The sequence below is a fragment of the Opisthocomus hoazin genome, chromosome 2 (genome assembly GCF_030867145.1).
Source record: "Opisthocomus hoazin isolate bOpiHoa1 chromosome 2, bOpiHoa1.hap1, whole genome shotgun sequence".
NCBI lineage: Eukaryota > Metazoa > Chordata > Aves > Opisthocomiformes > Opisthocomidae > Opisthocomus > Opisthocomus hoazin.
In genome coordinates this window covers 21,851,764-21,872,458 of record NC_134415.1, presented here as the reverse complement: position 1 = coordinate 21,872,458, position 20,695 = coordinate 21,851,764, and the positions used below count along the sequence as shown (strand labels likewise).

The following is a 20,695-nucleotide window of genomic DNA, read 5'->3' as shown; positions in this document are numbered from 1 at the left end:
GCATGCACAAATTCTGTTTGCCTAAGTTTACTTGGGTTTTAAATATCTGTGAGTGTCTTTTGTTTAGGTTCTCTTGTATAACACACACAGAAAAAAAACCCCAGTGGTTACCACGTAATGAGGCTGTTGCTGCGTAAGCATGTGTAGCTCTTTTCAGACTGGAGCGCAGAATATGCAAATTCAAACCCAAATGCGTTTCTTTAGATATGAATATTGTAGAAAAGCAAAAAAAACCCAAAAAAACCCCAACAAACAACGCCACCTCTGACCCATTGTACCCAAACAGGCCTGGGACACGGCGTAGGGAAATTGCTGAAATTTGAATGACCGAGAAATAAAACGTAATTTTGCTCATGGCGCCTGCAGAGCTCCCCCTTTTTTTTTTTTTTTCCACAGAAGCGCGGGGCGAACGCCGAGGTGCGCGTTTCGGGAGGAGGTAAGGCAAAATAATAATAATAACAGTGATAATAATAATAAAGAAGAGCCCTCGCGTCGCTCTGTATTTATGATTGACGTTGGCCTTAACGGCAGCGAACCGTAGCAGGTGCGAGCAGCCCCGGGAGTCTTAACAGTGCGCGAAGGCAGGGCCGACCCCTCCCGCCGCGGGGGGTCGCCGGGACCCACACCCCCCCCCCCCCCCCCCCCCGCCCGCAGGTGCCGGTGTGGCGGGCGAGGGGGGGTCCCGCCGACCCCCCGCGGCGCGACCGGGCAGCTGGGGGCGGGGAGGCCGGGGCGCGGCGGCGGCTCCCCGTCGGGCCCCCATTGGCGGGCGCGGCGGGGCCGGGCCGGGCCGGGGCCGGGGCGGAGGGGCCGGCCCTGCCCCCGCGGCCGGCGGGGCGTCCCAAGGCTTAAAGTGAGAACTTTCTGCGGGCGGCGCCGAGCCCGCACAGCCCGCCGCCGCGCCGCTCCTGCCCCGCAGCAGCAGCCGCCGCCTCCCCCGGGCGGGCCGTACAATCCTCGGCAGTGTCCTGAGACTGTACGCCCGCCTCGGGGGCGACCCGGCCGAACCAGACCCCGACCGAGCGACCGACGTCCCGCTCGCCGAGCCCCGCGCGGGCAGGTGCTGAGCCCGCCCCGGCCCGCCCGGCCCGAGAGGCGGCGCAGGAGCCGGCAGCCGCCGCGATGACAGCTGACAAGGAGAAGAAGAGGTGAGGGGGCCGCGGGCAAGGCGCCGGGCTGCTCGGGCCGCTTCCTCCCCGGGCTGCCCCCTTCCCCCGCGGCAGCTCCGGCCCGGCCGCGGGGGCCGGCCGCGGCGGGAGCTGGTTCGCCCAGCCCGGGTTGGGGCTGGCGGGGCAGCGTCGGGCTCCTCCGTCGCGGGAGCTGCCCCTGCCGAGCGGCACAGCGGCGAGGGGCGGCCCCGGCCTACGCGCCCCGAGCCGCCTGCCCGGGCAGGTACCGCTGGGGGCACGGCCGGTGCGGGACCGCCGCTCTTGCAGGGCTGGCTGTAACGCGCCGTGGCGGGCGGTGCGCGCTCACTGACCGAGCGGGGCGAAGCCGCCCGGACGCGGGCCCGCTCCGGCCCGAGGAGCCCCGCGGGGCTCTGTGGCGGGCCGAGGGCCGGGGAGCAGCCCGGCGGGGCGCGGGGCTCGGCCCCTGCTGCGGAGCCGGGCATTGCCAGGGCGAGCCTTCCCGAGGGAATGAAAGTTCTGTTGCGGTCGCGTCAAGGAGCGTTTTCCTGCTCGCTCCCGGGGCTGAGCGTCCGAAGTTGCGGTCCCTAACGCAGAAGTTACAGGTGGAGGTTAGGAAAAGCAGCGTCTAGTCGTGGCTCCAAGCCCACAGACAGTTCCCGTGGATGGCACGGTGAGGGCTGAGCAGGCGGGGGAAGGTCCACCAAGTCTGGTAACAGGGCATTTATCCGCTCTGTGTTACGCGGCCGGCGGTCACAGGGCCGGCTCTGTTCCTGGCTCAGGTGGCTGTGCTGTTCTGGCTACCGGTCGCGTTCAGAAACGATGTGATTTACAGACTGAGAATTTTATCTTGCCGTTTGTCACGCGTGCTTCGCAGTTGGTGATGCCCTAAACTTTAAACGCTGCTTTTTGGTTTGTGCAATAGCTCCTTTTTTATTGAGTCACCCTACGACGACGTAGTAGGGGAAGTGTTATAAATCATACATTTTCTGGGTAGCTAGCTTCAGTTTATCAGACACTGATGTATTAAGGTTAAATGAATGCCTCAATTGTAGTTTGTTGTAGGTATCAATCTTCTGTGCAGGGTATAAAATATGGGTACATTTTGTGTCCTTGAACAAGAGAGTGAAAGATTATAATACAGGATGATGTAGTTATAAAAATGTTATAGCAGTTTATAGGAATGAGAATATTGAAAATACACTGCGTTCATGGTATCACCTCTTTTTGATGAGGCACTCTTTATCTCTTCGGTTTTAACCTCTTACATTCAAGCACAGTGGGGGATTGAGCGCTGCCCAATCTTGCAGAACAGTGCGCTGAAGTGCTTTGTGGAAATACTCTGCAGATCCAACACAGAAACTTCACAGGACCAAAGTTTGAACGCTAATCGTGACTCTGTCACTGATTTTACGTGGACCGTGTGACACTCCAGTGACAATTGTCTGTCTCTCTCAGAAGCAGGCTAACTGTTGTCTGGCTCATGGGATTGTTGTGTGAATTGCTGTTTGTGGAAGAACCAGGAGAGTATCAGATGAGGGATTTCAGGTAGCAAGCTGTCTGCGCACGTATGTACATCCCTGTGGGGACGTACCCTGTGTAGCCTATTGGAGCAAGATTGGGGTTGTTTTTGAGCTTTATGATACTGTTATAGAATAGATTCATTACCTTGAGTTCAACAGTAGTGGTATTATTTGCTTGATCTCTATCCAGATATGCAGCTAGGAACTCTAACCTGACTCGCTAATAGCATTTATAAATCAATTTGAGGGGGAAAAGGTGGTAGGGGTGATCTGATTTACCAGATTTGCAGGCAGCTCTGGAACATGTGTTTAGAGGAGCAGTTCTCTTACAGATGCTCTGTGGAAGATAATCTTTGATTCTTTTAATGGTCCATTTAAGTTGAAGAGCATTCTCAGGTTCTCGTTTGAAGCTCTGTCTGTCAAGAGAAAAGAGCAACTGCTTTCTTTGGAATAAATGTTCTAACACTTTCAATAAGCTGATTTCCCCCATTTAAAATTAGTCTAGGATACTGGGTTGAGATTAATACGATTATTATTTTAACTTAATTAAAAAAAAGAAATTATCTACACAGTCTTTCTAGTTTCCTAGAATGCCAGTAATTGGAAACTGGGAAGAGGAGGAGTAAATGCGTAAAACACATTTTAGCAAATAGTAAAAGCTAAGGAAAAAACGTCTGTGATCATTACGCAGTACAATGACAATGAGTAGATGGGTCCTAATTTAATTAGGGCAGTCTTGTAGAATACCTTGGTGTGATTTTAAATTATTTAGTCATCGTGTGCTTTTGAATTATTTGAGGGACGTGGTCATTTTTTTAGAAATGGATGATGTGTTAAATGGACTATTGTGGATGGGCAACAGCATATGTTTGAGAAAAGTTTGAAACCAGGCTCAGGACAAATCAGGTACCGCTGAGAGTAGGAAGCATCATTTGGCTTCACCTTTTCAGTTGTGGTGTTCGGGGATTTTTTGTGTTTGTTTTCCAGTTGTATAAAAAATAAACCAGTTGTGCAGCTCAGGGAGATTCTATACTAGCCGTGCCTATATAATTATACAGTATTGTTTTGTGACCCTAACGATGCAGTGTTATATAAATCTGTTCAACTTCTTCTGGTCCAGATAGCAAACAAACGGGATTCCTCCCCGGTATTGACTAGGTAACTGATTGCTTTCCATTACCCTTTCACTTCAGGCTTTATTAGATGTTGAGCCCCTCTAAGGAGACACCTTGTGACTCAATTTTCACTGACCTTTATTTCAGGAGAGTGATTTTGCCAAGCTGAGGTCACTCTTGGCTGATCCTCCTCCGGATGAGGAAACGGTCCTGATGGCACCGCTCTCCGGAGCTCAGGTAGTCCCTGGCTCTTAGTGGACCTAATTCAGATGCCAGGAAACGCGAGCGTTTGGCTGTGCCAAGGTGTTAGTCTGCAGATTTCAGGAAACATACAGTCTCAGTTTTGTTTTACCCAGTATGCTTTCTGTTTGAAGGTATGTCACTGTTGTCAGGTGTACTACCTCTTGCCTGTTATTCTGTGACAGGGGTGAGTTAGATGATCTTGTCCGTCTACTTGCCAGCATAGATTGTTCCTTATATTCTTGTAAACTTCATGTACTTCAGCTGAGGGGGCTTTGACCGCTTTCCTTTGCAGACTGTTGGATAGATTACTTGGCTTCATAAAAAAATTGTTAAAGTTTTGTTATTGCTCAGCACCTCCCCACATGCAGCCCACATATTTCGTTTACTCCTGTTTGCTTCTATGTTAACATCCGCCCTTACAATTTTTCTTATTTGGAGTTATCGAAAAAAGGAAGTGCAATCTCCTGAATTCGTGACAAACAACCTGTTTCAGCACGTGTTTATGGTATGTTGACGTTAAGCAGCTCGGACGTACGTTTCGACACCAAAGGTGCAGGCACTTCATCGCTTGCAGGTCTTCTGGAATGGCCCTGGCCACTGCTGTTGCACTTTGCTTTCGCCCCTGCTGGTTTCTGCACTCCCTGCCCTGTCTGTATTTCTGCAGGTGTGGAAAGGGCTTTGCTCCCGGAGGGTGGCCCAGGGGTGCAGGAGTGAGGAGCGGCAGGCTGCGTGCGTGCCTCCCTGTCCCCCTTTGCCTGCGGTGGCACGTAGCAGAGGCTGGGCTGAGCTCTGGCTTGGCGTCCTGGCCTACCTGGGAAGGCTTGGCTTCTGCCACCCAACTGCTGCGGCTTCACCTCTGCAGAGCCGGAGCGCCTGAGCCGAGTGAGGGCTGAACGGCTTTCGCGGTGTGCAGTGGCAGTGTGCGTGCTTCCCGGGCTGTGCCGGAGTCACCTCGGCTTCCTCGGGTTTGTGCTCTGCAGGGGCTGGCTCTGCTCACCTTCAGAACTTAGCCCAAGAGCAGGTTAAGAATCTAACACCCTTTACTATCTGACACCTTGCTGTGTCGTCTCCTTTGCGCTTGATCTTCCGGTGTCATTGGGAACATCTTGTGTATTGGAGGTACTCTGCTAATAGGAGTCTTGGGATTATGCTGCTAATTTAGGAGACCCATAATGAGTATCAAAAATTAATATCTCTGCCTTCCTATACTGTTTTTTATTACGGTGGATTCATAAACATTAAGTATTTTTGTTTTCAAGTTCCAAATAGGAGCTTCTGTTAGGTGTGTTGAACTTTTTGCTGTTATTTTCAAATGGATAATCTTTTTGAAACTGAGAATTAGGATAAACATTAGAGTAAGGAAATGAGCAATGCAAAGGCGGGCTGTATTTAAAAATAATTTTGATATATACAATGGTTTTATTCCTCTAAAGCTGTTTGTGAAATGCTATGCTGTTAATACTCCAATATTCAAAGTGTCGTATATACCTTAGTAGTTATAAATACTTCTGCTCTCAGTAGCTGGCACAAGGTTGACCGAACCCTTCTCTTAAATTAAGCAGAAGTGCGAGTATAATTATTATACAGCTGGCAATTTTTTTTCTCATTTGTCATTCTTGTGCTCCATTGGCTTAAAAGGCAATATAATACAGTAGTTATCTGCTAAGCATAAAATTTTGTCTGCTTGTACAAGAAAAAACAACTGCTTTCTTAAATTTACAAGGCTACTTTTCATGGAGATTCTTTCTGAAGTATGTAAAATGGGAAACTATTTTACTGTGTGTTTGGAAAGTAGATTAATGAAGTACAGTAGGCCAGTTGGCTGACAAATAACTAACTCTCATTTAATTTTATGCTCTTTACTTCTTAAGCTCAAATCTAATTATGATTTTGGTGCTTTCCTCTGAGTTTAGGTCTAAAAAATTTAGCTGAAACAAGATCTATCGTAATAAATTCTGATTAAATGGGCATATTTAGGCCTTAGAACAGTTAGACTTGTAATTTCGTTTACTTGACTGTTATTACAAAGAGTTTGGTGTTGGGTAACTTGTCGATTGTGATTCTCTGTCCATTGCATTACATGACACAGAAAATGTTCAATATTCCGTTCTGTAGAAACTGATCAAATGTTTTGCCAGACAAGAAGCAAAGTTGGCTTAGTTGAATTTTTATGTCTGATCTTCAGTCAAAGAGGTGCCCTGGTCTTGACCCTTCCTCTGTGTGCGAATATGTGGAATCAGCAGTTTTCTTTGATTAGGGGAGTGTTTAGGGTGTTGCCTCCAAAAAGACTGTCAGAAAAATTCAGAAACTTTACAGATGCTTTATGTTAGCCTGTGGGTGTGCGATTAATACTGGCTTATTGCAGCTTTATGAAGAAGTTCTGTGCATTTGGGCAGGAGGACAAATCTCTTCTTATTTTGTTTCTGCTCTCAAGTGGGACAAAACCAGGATAATACAGCTCTTCAGCTTTTTTCATTCCTAATGTAAATATGTTGGATCATCCCCCAGGTTACAAATGCTGCTTCCTCCTGCTGTGTATGTATTCGTATAGAGATCTGCTTTCATGCAGAAATTAACTACAGTATGTTTTAATCTCAAGTATTTGTGGAGTGTCTATAGAACCAAACTGACTGTTTTCCAAAAAAGATCTCAACAACTTACTGGTGTTTCCAACACGTTACAGGAGCAGTAAATGCATCTCTAAAGAAGTGTCTTGGCCGTGCCTGGCTACCCGTCCAGCCCCTGCTTCTTGAGGGCTATCCCTGAATCCCAGCTGTGACCTCCATGAATGGAAACCCCAGGCCAGAATGTGGACAGGCTGTAAAGCAGCATTGTGATGAGAGAACAACGGGGCTGTGGCCATTGACGGGATTTAGCTGGGATTTGTTTGTTTTTTTACTGTATTATTGGTAAGCTTAAGAGTTATTGCCTTGCCATGATCTTAAGATAACTCACAGCAACTAAGAAGTCTCTTCAGCTATTTCTTCCCAACTAGGTGCAGTGGCGATTAGGTCACCATTTGCTCTATGAACGCAGTGCTCATTTTACAGTCTACCAAGATGAAGGTGAGGTTGACCGAGTGATGATTTCCCCACAAGTGTCTGCTTCAATCCGTCAGATCTGTAAAATGAAGGATGTATTTAAGAAATAGCTGGTGGGCAGATGATGCTATTTCTTATTGATCTGGGCTGGTGTCAGACCTACCTGAAGTTTCTTTGAACTGGGGAAAAAAAAGACAAAAAAGACTTTCTGCTGGGTGCTCTCACGCCGACATGGCTGTTAGCTCTTTCCGGCTGCGGGGAGGGTTGCACCAATGATCAATATATCCTGTGAGACACCATTTCTCACCTTCCGCGCTGTTGTGCCCACGACCCGTTTAACATCTTAGCTGTCCTATTGCTTTTGGCATAGGCGCAGTCCCTGGAAGACATAGCCGTAGTGGTGGGGGACATGGGGTGATGGTGCGTGCCCAGCCTTGGATCCCATGCTCTGGCGGGTTGTCCTGCTCTTTTTTTCCTACAGAACAGCCACGAGTGAGGAGTCCTACAGTGCGCTCTATCTGCCTCAATTTTTTTTCCAGAAATCACTCATTCCCTGTTGCTTTCGCCTCCTTCTCCGCATCTCTGGCAGAACAGAAAGCTGGAGCGCTGCAGCATCCCTTTGTATTTGGGTATGCAGACATTCAACTACTTTTATAAATAACATTTTGGAGCTAGAAGAGCGTGAGCAGTCTGATCCTCTCTTTGTTTCAGGAAATTGTATTATCGAAGGAGAGGCTAAAATTAGAAGGGATACAGGGAGGGTTGTGTGTTTTGTTTTTTTTTTTAAACTGAGCAACTCTTCTAATGGATGAATCATGTGGGTGTAACTTACAGCACTTGATAAGCAAGCAGTCTGTCTGAAGGTGTATGTGTAAGAAGATTACCAGGATCATTTAGAAACTATTTGGGGCTACTGAAACGTGAACTTAATCTGTTGTAAATATTTGTTACTCATTACCTAATATATCAAAATACATTTGGATAGAGTTAGGCAAATGAAGTAAGATATAAGCTGCAAGTTTTGAACAATGAGCTACTGAGCATTGGAAGAGCTGTGGATGCAGCTGGTAGAGCAAATATTTTCTGTAAAAATAAATATTTTCTTGGAAAATAAGTTTCCAGTGCACAGGGGAAATAAGAGCTAGTGTTAGACTAAAATGAAGAGATGGGGTTGAGAAATTGTCAAAACATTTGGAGAGTGCTGAAATGTTTTAGATTTGATTTCATTTGAATAAACTTTCTCAATTCCTGTGTCGCACTGCATTGTTAATCTTAAACTAGGTGTTTTAAATTTCATTTGAATGAGACTTAAGTAATCTTTAGCCTCTTCTTAGTGTAAAGATTTTTTTCTTTCTTTTCTGGTGTTTGACTCAGTTGGTTTTTTTTCCCAGATCTTCTTTGTTTCACTGAAAGCCACATACATGAATCTGATCTGGTGGCTTGACCTGAATCAAGTTCCTTCCAGAAAGGCTCTTTTTAAGTTTATCTGCTTAATCAAAATATTAAGTATTCGTTTTATGTTACTGATGAAGCCCTCATCACTTGAGGCCTTGAACTCAAAACAGTCCCAGTCTTTCAAAAACTGCAATTGATTAAACCAGTTGCCAGGTCTGATGAAAATATTTAGTCGCCTTTGGATTGGGTTAGGCAGGAAGTGTGACTCGGCCATGACAAAGGTCTTCTCTGGCTTTGGTTATGTGAATAGCTATTTAAAGACAGTAGTATAATTGAAAACGTAGCAATAAAGGCCCTCCCTGCCCCCTGGCCCACATTACTGGCTCCTCATATGACAAGAAAGTCAAAATGTGGGAGAGGTGAAAACAGCATGTTGCAGAATTTCTAAGCTGCTTGTTCTCGAAGGACTGATAATTTCAAGAGTCGTGTTCTTGAAAACCTGCCTACGTATGGTGAGAGATAGAAATGTTTACCTTTCCCAAGAAAGCTATTGCTTTAAGTAACAGATGTAGTAATATCTTGAAATATAATGATCCCAGGTGATAACCACCTTTGGCCTAATACATGCATTTTCTTTAGGTAATTGGCTTCTGAGTCCCTTAGTATATATATTATTTAATACACAGAAGGTGATTTGCTGAATGACTTCAGTTTAAGAAGCCAAAACCTGAATAAATTACATGAAACCAAAAAATGTGCCCTATTGCCCTTCTTTTCTTAAAAGGGAAAGCTGTTTCTAATTTGTAGTGTCAGAGGCCCTACGAACTTTGAAAAATCTTAGCGCTGGGAAAAATCCATGAAGAGCTGAAAGGTTTGGTGCAAGTCGTCTAATAGTGTTCAAAAGTTAGTGTATAGTATTTTTCCTTTAAGACATATTCATGTGCTTGTAAGATGAAGTATTTGCTGAGGCAATAAGCTGAAGGAAGCATGAAGTGGGATGGTTATTAGGCAGTTTTTATACAGGTAGTGGAAGTACTGAAGAACATTCCTTGTATTTTGTTTCATCATTAGCATATCTAAGGTCTTTACTGCCATAAAAAGGTACTTAAACTCTTGGTATCACCGTTGTCGTTCACACTTGCATTTGTATGATAAACTACAAAGCAACCCTATTTAGTCATTGTGTTTGGGACATTCTCGTGGCTGGTGTTGGTCTTCCAGCCCTGTCCATTCACAATTGTATCACCCTCTCTGCCAGTAAATTCTTGGTGTTATTGGGTACTTGTTGTCACAATACTTCAAAGATCTTTGTAACATTAACAAACGCTGGAAAAAAAATCCTCACCCCTCTCCGTATTTCTACATTTGTAAATAGGGAATGTTGCTAGGAATGTACCAAACTTTCAGTTCGTGAAATTTGTATCCAAAACTTGTTGAAAATACCAGACTCTATTCTGAGACTGTATGCGTTGTTCTGCCTGGTTAGATTGTTGTATGCTGTTATGGTGAAATAACATACTCGTCAGTTGATGCATTGACAGTATCTTCAGATTCTTAGGTAGTTTTGGAGAGTATTGATTTAGTGCTGATAAGAAGCTTGCTTTAGAACAAAAATGTTTTTCAAATGATCCGTGGAATGGCAGCATCATACATACATGTGTGAGAAGAAGTTCGACATCAAGTGGCTTTATCATGCCATGACTCCTTAGGCAGTATTTCTTTGGGATACAAACCCAGTGACCAATTATAGCTATACTCCACTCCAGGATTTTTACTAAGGGCTCCGTTGCCTCTGGTGTGTTCCATCATCTATGAGAGAAGATTGGAAATTGGTGGAAATGCTTCTGGTATTATTCCTGTACAGCGTTTGCCAGATGATTGTTCTGGGAAGGCTGCGTTTGCCCAGTTCTCTGAAGTGGAGAGCCTTTGGGAGCGGCCTCTGCATGTTGCCCTCACCAGGAGGGAAGAGCTGTCCTTGGAGGAGCGGCAGCAGGGCTTTGCTTACTGCTGGCTCTGGCTGTCCCTGGGTTTTCCTATCCCTCCTTAAAGGGAACCTCTGTCACAAAGGAAATCTATGGCGAATGCAGCTTTTGGTTTACTTCTTCCAGTGCATCCCCATATTGACCCAGGCGACCCGTTTCCCGTCATCCTTTAAGCTGACTCATGTGCACCAGGGAATACAGAGAGTTGGAGTTTGCCAACGTTTGCACAGGAGATGAGTGACCTTCGCTTGCAGAGGGGGAAACCACTAACCCATCTGTCCAAGAAGATGGTGCTTGGTCTTAACAAAGTAGTATTACTTACATTTTTAAGAAAAATTAGACATTTGGGGTGGTTGACCTGCTTTATTGCTTAATGCAGCAGTTTTACAAGCATGATTTGGAGGAAGATTTCTCATCTGACTGATGGAACGTAGCTTGGTTCAGCTGCGGGTGGGCTGTTTATGTACTGCAGCTGTGAGATTTGTCAGTTGCTGTTAATACCTCCAGTTATTGGGTTTTCCCCTGAAAATTGTTTGAAGGATGTGTTTATTGCCATTACTAATCAGAAGGACTTTTTTATGGGAACATCCTTTCCATGTTCAAGTTGTCTTAATGCTGCTACTGACTTTCACACTACAGCAAAGCCATATTTATGTTCCCAGTGATTCACAAAAGGAGACTATCCCGTTCGCTTAGGCATGTACTGGCTTGAAAATGAAATAGAAGCAAGTGCAGGTATCTTGAGGGAAACTTAATATTGGTGTTTCGAAACACCCATTCTTTCCCATTTAAGAAAAACAACCCCCCCAACCCTACTTTTGTTTGTTAACTTCATGGCTGGCCCAAACAAAGCCTCTTTAGCATGGGGACCTAAGCCAAAGCACAGCGAAGCTGAATAAAACCATTTCTTGGATTCTATGTCTCTTGAGCTTGCTTGCTGCTCTCGGTAGAGCTGGCTGTGAAAGCCGCGTCTGGTTGCTGGCCTGGCCGCTGAACAGCAGCTTCAGCAAGCTGTTCTGGCCTCTGCAGCTGCGTCTCCCGTCGCCTTTCCCCTCCGCACCCCCTCCAAAAGCCCCGCTCGCCCGTCCCTGGCTCTGTGTCCTGCTGGGGGTGTTGGGTTGGTAATGCAGCCTGCACGGGATGGCTGATCTCTGTCCTTGTCCTCGATCCCCGGTCTGGAAAAGTGGGATGGTAGTATATCCTTCCTTCCACCCTTTGTGTGTCTTATTTATTTAGACTGTAAACTTTAAATAAAGTAGGGACTTTCTATGCCTAACACAATGCTGTAGCGATGGTGGCAAGAAGTTTGTGTGATAAACCTAACTTGAAAGTGCTTTAAACAGGGGATTGTCAAATGGAAGGAGTTTGGTTATCTCTTGCTCTTCTTACATCACCTGGTTAATGCCTTTCTTTTCTGCACCACTCCGCATTACCCCTCAATATGTAGGTTACACCCACGTGCTGCCGGGTGACCTACGCTTCCGTTTGCTTCACTTTTCAGTTTGGCCCTCCTGTCATATAAGATCTACGTGCAACTTAGATGCCCCAAGCAATTGAGGAGATGGGGTGGTGGTAGTGGGGGGTTACAGCACCCTGAAGGTGTCTGGGAGATGATAAACACCCCCCCCCCCATTCTTTCAGATTTAATCATGAAGCAGGCAGGTGAGCAACCTGCGGGGCAACCAGCACAAAAGGACAAAACCAGTCTCTTCTGCAGACGGGGAGTTCACTAGGGTTTCAGCCGGCAATCGTTTGCTCTCGGTTTCTGTGAACTGGGAGCTGTAAGAAGGGAAAGCAGTGCTGAATTACAGGGTTAATCTGACATGGGTTGAGAGGTTAGCCAACGTCAGCTCCTTCACATAGACTGCACAGGCTGAAGTCTGGGGATCTTCATTAACATCAAGGCTTCTCCGGCGTGTGGGTGGCAGGGCAGGCCTGAAGAGGGAGCAGCCTGGTTCTGCAGTCAAAAGAAAAGACGCTGAGAAAAGCCTGACATTTTATACAGGCTTTTATTGGCAGCTTTGCATGCTGTATACACAGGCCCCGAAGAAGATAATGCAAGAAGCTGTGTTATCTGTATAGCACCGCTCCTTTTCCTTTGCCTGCCAAATCTTAGAACAGCATCCCCCACCCCCCAAACCTGAACGCCGCCATAAATACCGTGTAACTAAATTCCAGCTTCTCTAGAGACAAGCATGAAGCAACAAACCAGCCCTGTTGATTTCCGTTTGTTGTTTTTAATTATTTATTTGTTTATTTTAACAGAGGTGGATGACAGCAAATAGTGCCTGTTCAAAAAGCGGTGACTTTTCAGTGCTCTTCCAGCCTGGGGAATAAAATGAGCAGGGAGCAAAGTCTGCATTGCAGGTCACAGTAAGGGTTTCAGGTGTGGAGATGGCTGATGGGGAGCAGAGGTTCACCTAAAGTCAGAGCTGAAAAGAGGAATGGTGTAACTACAGCCTGACCTGTTAAAAGCATTAAGAACAAATCATCCCAACGTGACGTAGTTACAGAGCAGTCTTTCAGAGGGAGTTGATATGCTGAATACAGTACAAGCATAGAATGATTTAATGTTGTGTTGCATTTTGAGTAGGTTACAGCGGTGGAATGAGCCTACCTGAGTCATTTGTACATTGAGCTGTGTGCTCCTGTTGGTCGTGTTTCTGTTTGTACCTTACCAGATTGAGTGCTCTGGCTTTTGTATCAAAATAACTCCAGCGCCAAAATATTTGAAGCCTGATAATATGTCTAGAGCTTTTATCAAAATGGGGTTCAGTTCCTGCCTGAGACCTCTGGGTACTGCTTTGTGAAAATACCTTTGAGGAAAATGTTACATAAACTGTGTGTAGTGTCAGACTTTATCCCTCTTGAAAGGGAATTTTGTGATCGTTCCACTTGGATTCTACTTCTGTTAGCTGGTAGATTAAGCAAGTGAATGGTCAAACACTTAGTAAGGTGTGAGGAAAGCAGAGCAAGCATCTGTTCTTATACTGTTATTTGTGTTGGAGATCAGTTCTGATTTACAAAGTTGTAAGAATGAAAAAATTGGTGGGGAGAGCTATTTCCGTACCCTCTGTTTAAAAGTATTTCATTTGCTCATGTACCAGGAGTTGTTGTAGGACATACAGTGAAGCTGTGGAATATGAAATTACTGTACTGAAGGAAAATAAAGAGAAGGCCTCAGCCTAGAGATATGCTAGCTGTTGAGAGTCAAAACTTCTCCCCCTCTGCCCCAGAGGAGGTAAATGCTTTATTGCTTGTAGTGGTTGGTATGTTATAGTTGGTTGTAGCGGAGTATGAATTGCATATGGGAAGTTCGGAGAAGGATTTTGGCTGGGTGAGCTGATGGGAAATGCAATAATGAAAATAAATTTTAATGGAGGATTTACATTTAATAGAAGATGAGACAGTGATTAGAAGAACTATCCTCTTCTAGCTTATTTTCTTAAAGAATCAAGGCTTACACAGTTACACTGTGTCTCTGTCTCCATTTCTGATGGAGCTGTAAGGATCTCAAGGATATTAAACACCTGGGAATAGGTGTTCAGAAACAAAGTGTTGTGTCTCTTCAAGGAAGGTTGCAGCACAAGTGCGTTCCCCTGCAGAGACCCAAGGCTCCCTGCGGCCACAGGTGCCGCAGGGGCAGAAGCCCCAGCCAGCCCTGTCTCGCCGTGCCGCAGGTACCAGGGCCCGGCATCAGTCTGCACAGCTGCAGAAATGGGGTTCTGCTGCTGCCCTTGGGCGCACAACAGCTCCTTGCTTCTGTAGCGTGGTTCGCTTGTGGCAAGTAACCCTTGTGGCCTTGTGACAACTCGCTGCGAGATGTTCGCCTGGCTGTTTGGTAGCGATAGATGCAGGTAAAAGGTTTGTCCTTACGCTGGGCATTTCCAGGTGTTTCAATGTGCTTTGACGTTGCTGGTTTTGGTTGAAGAAACTGCTGCACAACTATGATTAATACTAACAGTTGATACTGCGAGGTGTGGGAGGAACAACCCCATGCATCAGTACAGGCTTGGGGTGGACCTGCTGGAGAGCAGCTCTGTGAAGAGAGACCTGGGTGTCCTGGTGGATGACAGGTTAACCATGAGCCGGCAGTGTGCCCTGGCTGCCAAGAAGGCCAGTGGGATCCTGGGGTGCATCAAGAGGAGTGTGGCCAGCAGATCGAGGGAGGTTCTCCTTCCCCTCTACACTGCCCTAGTGAGGCCTCATCTGGAGTACTGTGTCCAGTTCTGGACTCCCCAGTTCAAGAAAGATGAGGAACTATTGGAGAGAGTCCAGCGGAGGGCTACAAGGATGGTGAGGGGACTGGAACATCTCTCCTACGAGGGGAGGCTGAGGGAGCTGGACTTGTTCAGCCTAAAGAAGAGAAGGCTGCGAGAGGACCTTATAAATGCTTGTAAATATCTGAAGGGTGGGTGTCAGGAGGATGGGACCAGACTCTTTTCAGTGGTGCCCAGTGACAGGACAAGGGGCAATGGGCACAAACTGCAGCACAGGAAGTTCTGTCTGAACATGAGGAAGAATTTCTTCCCTCTGAGGGTGACGGAACACTGGAACAGGCTGCCCAGGGAGGTTGTGGAGTCTCCTTCTCTGGAGATATTCAAGACCCACCTGGACAAGGTCCTGTGCAGCTTGCTGTAGGTGACCCTGCTTCGGCAGGAGGTTTGGACTAGATGACCCACAGAGGTCCGTTCCAACCCCTAACATTCTGTGATTCTGGGTTTTAGACTGGCCACGTTAGAATCACCAGTGTATGCTGGACATGGGCCCCAAGAGGTGTAGCTGGGCTCCTGTCTGCTCGTCAGGAATTGTTGTCTTCAGCTGGAGAAACAACTGCACTTCTGAACAGCTATAACTCTGGATCCGGCGGTAGAAAGGTCTGTTTTGGCTGGAGAGGTGCAGCTGTGTGGGGGTTGTCAAGTTAGTTGATGGTTAATTTGGGCCATTGTTAAGCTGGCATTGACAACCAAGGCATTGTCACCGCTAACATTTTCACTTTTTCCCTCTGAGGGTGACGGAGCACTGGAATAGGCTGCCCAGAGGGGTTGCGGAGTCTCCTTCTCTGGAGATATTCAAGACCCGCCAGGACGCGGTCCTCTGCAGTCTGCTGTAGGTGACCCTGCTTCGGCAGGGGGGTTTGGACTAGATGACCCACAGAGGTCCCTTCCAGCCCTACCATTCTGTGATTCTGTGTGTTGCTGCCGTGCTTGTTTAATTATTTTTGCAAAAGCGGTAGGTTATGGGAACCTTTTCATGTGCAAACCATGGGGAAGACGGGAATCTCTTGTTAGGAGTTGAGTATGTTTGTTGTTCCCATAAATAATGGTAATGATGAAAACTTTTAAAATTGGTTCATTGGTCTTGGCAATTGGTATCTACTGGAGAGCTATTATACTTCTCGGAGTCACTTCCCCCAGCCAAGGCAGTGCTACTGTTTGGTTTTTGTTTGTATTGTGTATTTGCTGGAAGGAGAGCACTATTGTGTATTTTTTGAGGGCGATTACAAACATAAAATATATTCTCTTGGGAATGCTTTGTCTACGCTCATCACAATTGGTAATTGTTTTGTGTTGTGTAAGACTTTGCATGCTGTGCTTCTTATTTGGCAGCGTGTATGTGTGAACCTCAAAATGGGTTCCTACCTCCAGCTTTTTATCATTGGTGTTTTAAAGGTGAATCCTAGAACAAAGCATAAAGCTTCTCTGAATTCACGTGTTGCTAAATGATGAAGGTTTGCCAGATTAAGGCCAATTTTTCAGCCATTTTGGAAACAAAAGTTTGCTTCGTTTTAATGGATGTCTTCTCCAAGTAGGACCTGGATGAGGTAGTTCCCAAAAATGCAAAAAACCCCAATTATTTTCTGCATGGAAGCTGATTAAAATAGTATAGTTGTGTGCGAGGTGGGCATCATATTTTTGTGCCAAGTCCGCTTGCAGTGATCATTCCAAAACGCCAAGAGAAAAGGTACCCGTAACCTTCCCATATCCTATTAGCAGAGTGCCTAGAGGTAGAGGTGGGCAAGATGCATGGAAAAAATGAGGCTTCTGCCAGACGTTTTCTTTGTAGGTCACTTATTGTAGTTGAAATTACAGGGAGCGTAAGAACAAGCGGTCTATTAGCAAAGCCGTGAAAACAAACCGTTTGCCACTTCTGACAAACATCGGCCAAAAATATGCTCCAAATTTTAAAAATAAGTGAAGACTTGGCGAAAAATAAGACCCGGGTTTATCTGCATTTCATCAGGTACATGGCGTCCTGGAATGCAGCCCACTGGCAGAAGCATGGGGAGTGTTATCCTTTGCAGCACTGGGAATGTTCTCTGCTGAATTTGGCGCCAATGACCGAGCTTTGCTTGTTAGCTGGAGTTCACACAGACTCCTTGCCAGGCCTGCCCAGAATGCTGTCTCCTCTGACTTCCTGCGGTCTTGCATAATATTTCCTTGCTTCTTGTATAACCGCGGCTTGGTCTGGTCACTGCCCGGTTTACACCGGTGACTTTTAAAAGGCCAGTCCTGCAAACGTGCGGCTGAGCCATGTCGGTGGCAGGAGACGTCCCGGCGGTGACGCCGATGGAAGCGCCCTTCCACGGGAGAACCGCCAGCGCCGGCGGCGGGGACCTGCGGCGATGCCGACGTGTCTGGAGGCAATAAAGTTGACTGCCGTGGCCTTGTGACCAGATAAGCGCGAGGCATGACTTTGGATTGACTGCGCCTTTGAAATACGCACTGCTGTTGCTCTAATTTCTGTAACAAATATAGCCATTAATTAAGGGGGGGGGGAGGCAGCACTGTGAGCAGCGTATTGCTGAATGAACACATTTGCAGAGCACCAAATTCTCATTATTGCTTGTAGTTACTCAGTTAAAAGTCCTTACATTTGCCTTGAAAACGTGCTCCAGGTATCCTGAGTATTAAATTTAAGACAAGGTTAGCGAGTCAAGGTGTTTGAGAAAATACTCTCTTCATTCTGCTGATTTTTAATGCTTCCACACAAGTTGTTTCTGCAATTGTCTGCTGTTAAAATATGCATTAATATAGCATTACTGTTGAAGCAAATATGTTTATTAACTTGTACCATTTATTAGTGTGGTTTATTTGTATATATGATTTGGAAGTGAATTTTATAGCAGTTTGTGTCATGTAACTCTGCATTTATTCTGATTATCTTTTAAGTATTTGTGTTTGCGTATGCATTTATACATATAACACTGTGTGTAATTACAGAGCTTTGTCAGTAACTCGTTTTCAGAAAGACACTCGTCTAACATGACGCTTTCTAGGACCCCCTTTCTAAATGCAGTTTTCAAACTGTTGCTCATGTTCCTTGGCAGCCCCATTCCCAGCATGGTTTTGAAAAGCTGGAGAGCAAAGATTACGAAATAGTGGCTTCAGTGTGTTTGTGAACTTACTCAATAGACTTTACTTATTTTGTGTGTTCTAGTTCTCAGATCTTGTACGATCTTACAGTTAAATGCTATCTGCTGTGAAGAAACAGAAGAATGATTTTAAGGGAAAGCTTTAGAATTGACTTAGTCATCACAGTTATGCGAGATTTTGTTTAGATCATCTCATACTATCATCTCTTCCATGAATCCAGGTTATCCGGTTGTCATAGTAACTTTGACATCGAATAGTTCATGCTGCCTACACATGACTTCTTGCAACACTGTCTATTAATCGGATTAATTTAATGGAAAATACACTTTTACTGGTTAAGGTGTGTTATGAGGTGGCTTTTCTGGTAATTTAAAAGTGGTTTATTGCCTTGTATTCTTAGGATCAACATTTTAATGACTATAGTCAAGCTAATATAATGCTTGGAGAATTGTCAAAGTCATGTAGTGGTGATCCTACTGACACCTAGCAGACCATTTTATAGTATTATGAATACCAACACTTCTGGGGGGCGTGTATTAAATAGACTGCATTTTTGGCAGATGGATGCAAAGCCAGAGTTCCTAGTATGGCTTGACCATACAGCTCTAGCAGTATGGATGCCAAATAGATCAGGTTCACCTCAGCATGTTTGTGCCAATGATGGAGAAGCTGCATCATGTGTCAGTACCAAGCTTGCTTCTCACTGATGGGTTTGGAGTCCTGGATAAGCCATACAAATACGAATTGCATGGTAGGAGTAGACTGATGCTGGGTTGGCCCTAAGATTAAGGAAGAAGTGTAAGAATTACAAAAGGTGTTGGAATGAGCATCGCTTAGCCAGCTAGAGGACACAGTTCACGGTCAATAGGGAGGGATTTCCTCTCTAAATGGAAGCAGTTACAGAGAAATTTTAGGACCCAACAATCTGTTTCTTTTAAAAAATATTTCACCCTCCTGTAAATCATTTGAGCACTTTTAAAAGATTTCAGAAAAAATGTTTTGGCTTATAAAGTCACAGAGTTGGAAAGAGGTTTAGAAACTCTTGGTCAAAATAGATGGGCTCAACCACAGTAAAGAATTGCAAGCCTGGATTTCCAAGTGAGCTGTGGTACGTGTATCAGCAATGTCAGAGGGGCACACGTGCTCGCTGAATCCAAACATGGCCGAGTGTTGGAGAGGTCTGCGGTCAAATGGTCATCTTCTCCTCGCTTTTAATTTTTTCTTTTCCTTTGATGATTTAGAAATATGCAAATGGGCACAGCAGAAGATTTAAGGGTCTAATCCTCAGCTGCACAGGCAGACACATACTCGCTGCATTCAGGGGGTGTTTTGTCTGAATAAACAGCTCAGGATTGTGCACTTGTATACATGTCTAAATATGGATCTCGGTCAAGTAAACAAGCATGTAGCTGTATGCAGTAATCTACTTTAGAAGCTGGGGAACACCCTGTGTCTCTTGTGTGGCTGAGTATACGGCCACGTCTTGAGCTTCATGTGAGCTCGTGTTAAGGATGCTGATCGCCAGTCCACATGTGTCTCGCCACAGCAGGGGAGCAACAGATATCCCCGAGGGGTACGGCAGCCTCCGTCACTCGGCTTTTGGTGCGGCGAGATACTGCCCTTCTCTGAGGGATGTGTCGGGGCAGATACACGCTTTCAAAATGCCGGTGCTCACAGATAAAGGCAGAGGGGAGCAGCTTGCCTGACGCTGGGTGTTTGCAGCCCTGCGTGCCTGCCCCTTCCTGAAGCTGAAGATCTCGCTCAGTGTTTCTCAGGCTGAACTTTTACAGGAGCAAGAATAAACTTCTTATCTGCGGAAGAGACTGTGTAAAGACTAACTGGAAACACCAGAAACAGGGTTAGGCTTACCGTGCCAAAGAGCATTAGAGCATTTTTCGTGAACTGCGTCCTGCAGCCGGCAGAGTGGGCAGTGTCTGGAAACCTCTTCATAGGTGTCATGCAGAGGGGAATGGCACGTATTTCTGAATTTTTTAGATACTTCTATGAGTAACACAGTTGAGAAAGAGTTGCTGATATTTATTTTCTTCTTATAATTTTAATTTTTTTAATGAACTCTCCCAGAGGTTGTGGTCTATCAGCAGGGAAAGCCAGACTTGTGCTGTCACCGCTAAACATGCCACGTCTCATGCAGTATTATGCAGTGTTGTGACTCGTATGCTGTAATTAGGGAGCTGTGCACATGAGGGAATGCTGTAGGTGTGTAACAACAATTCTGTTGTATACAATAAAATCCAGTTTTGCTAAGTACTGAGGACCTCGGGAGTTTTGGAGCAGTTTCTCCTACTGTCTGAAGTAGTAATGCAGTATATTTAGCCTTTTAGAGGATAGGTCTTAATGACAACAATTAGTACATGCGTGTGTTTAAGTATGCTTAAAAAGCTTAAATGGATGTGGTTTGAAAAAGTGAAATGAAAGAACTGTAAAATTAACATTAAAACCCAGCATATGCTATGGTGAGGAAGTGTAGTCTTAGCCATGCTACAAAAAATAGAGATCTGAGAAGCTCTCTGGTTGTTAGACCTACCAGATCAAGCAGAAGTGAATGGTCAATGTTACTGTCGCTTACGGTGCATTGGTTTTTGTTTGCATTTTTAAAGCATTGGGGGATGATGCGGGAGCAGGGCAGAATAAAACTATGAAAACGTACCTTTTTGAAATGTCAACAAAAAGTCCCAGAAAGAACAAGGACATCTTACACAGTTTTCACACTTCAGTTTATCTAAACAACAACAACAAAATAATTCCTGTTTCCTTTAGTGAGTGAGGACGAGACCATTTTTGAAACAAAGGCAAAGAAAAGCTCAAGGCAGCAGGAGCTTTAACGGAGGACGCTAGGTACGCTGTTCTTCCACTGGTGCCAGTGCTCCTGCAG

The 20,695-nt window shown here is 45.5% G+C and overlaps 1 protein-coding gene across 1 annotated transcript in view; it reads left to right on the top strand.

Annotated features, from left to right (window-relative positions):
* The first annotated feature begins 847 nt into the window (after nucleotides 1-847).
* EPAS1 (endothelial PAS domain protein 1) overlaps nucleotides 848-20,695 on the top strand; it is a 79,907-nt gene continuing 60,059 nt past the window's right edge. Inside the window, exon 1 of the mRNA XM_075412857.1 lies at nucleotides 848-1,148. Within this exon, the coding sequence (XP_075268972.1) occupies nucleotides 1,123-1,148 (26 nt within the window). The 5' untranslated portion in view covers nucleotides 848-1,122. The remainder of the gene's footprint in view (nucleotides 1,149-20,695) is intronic.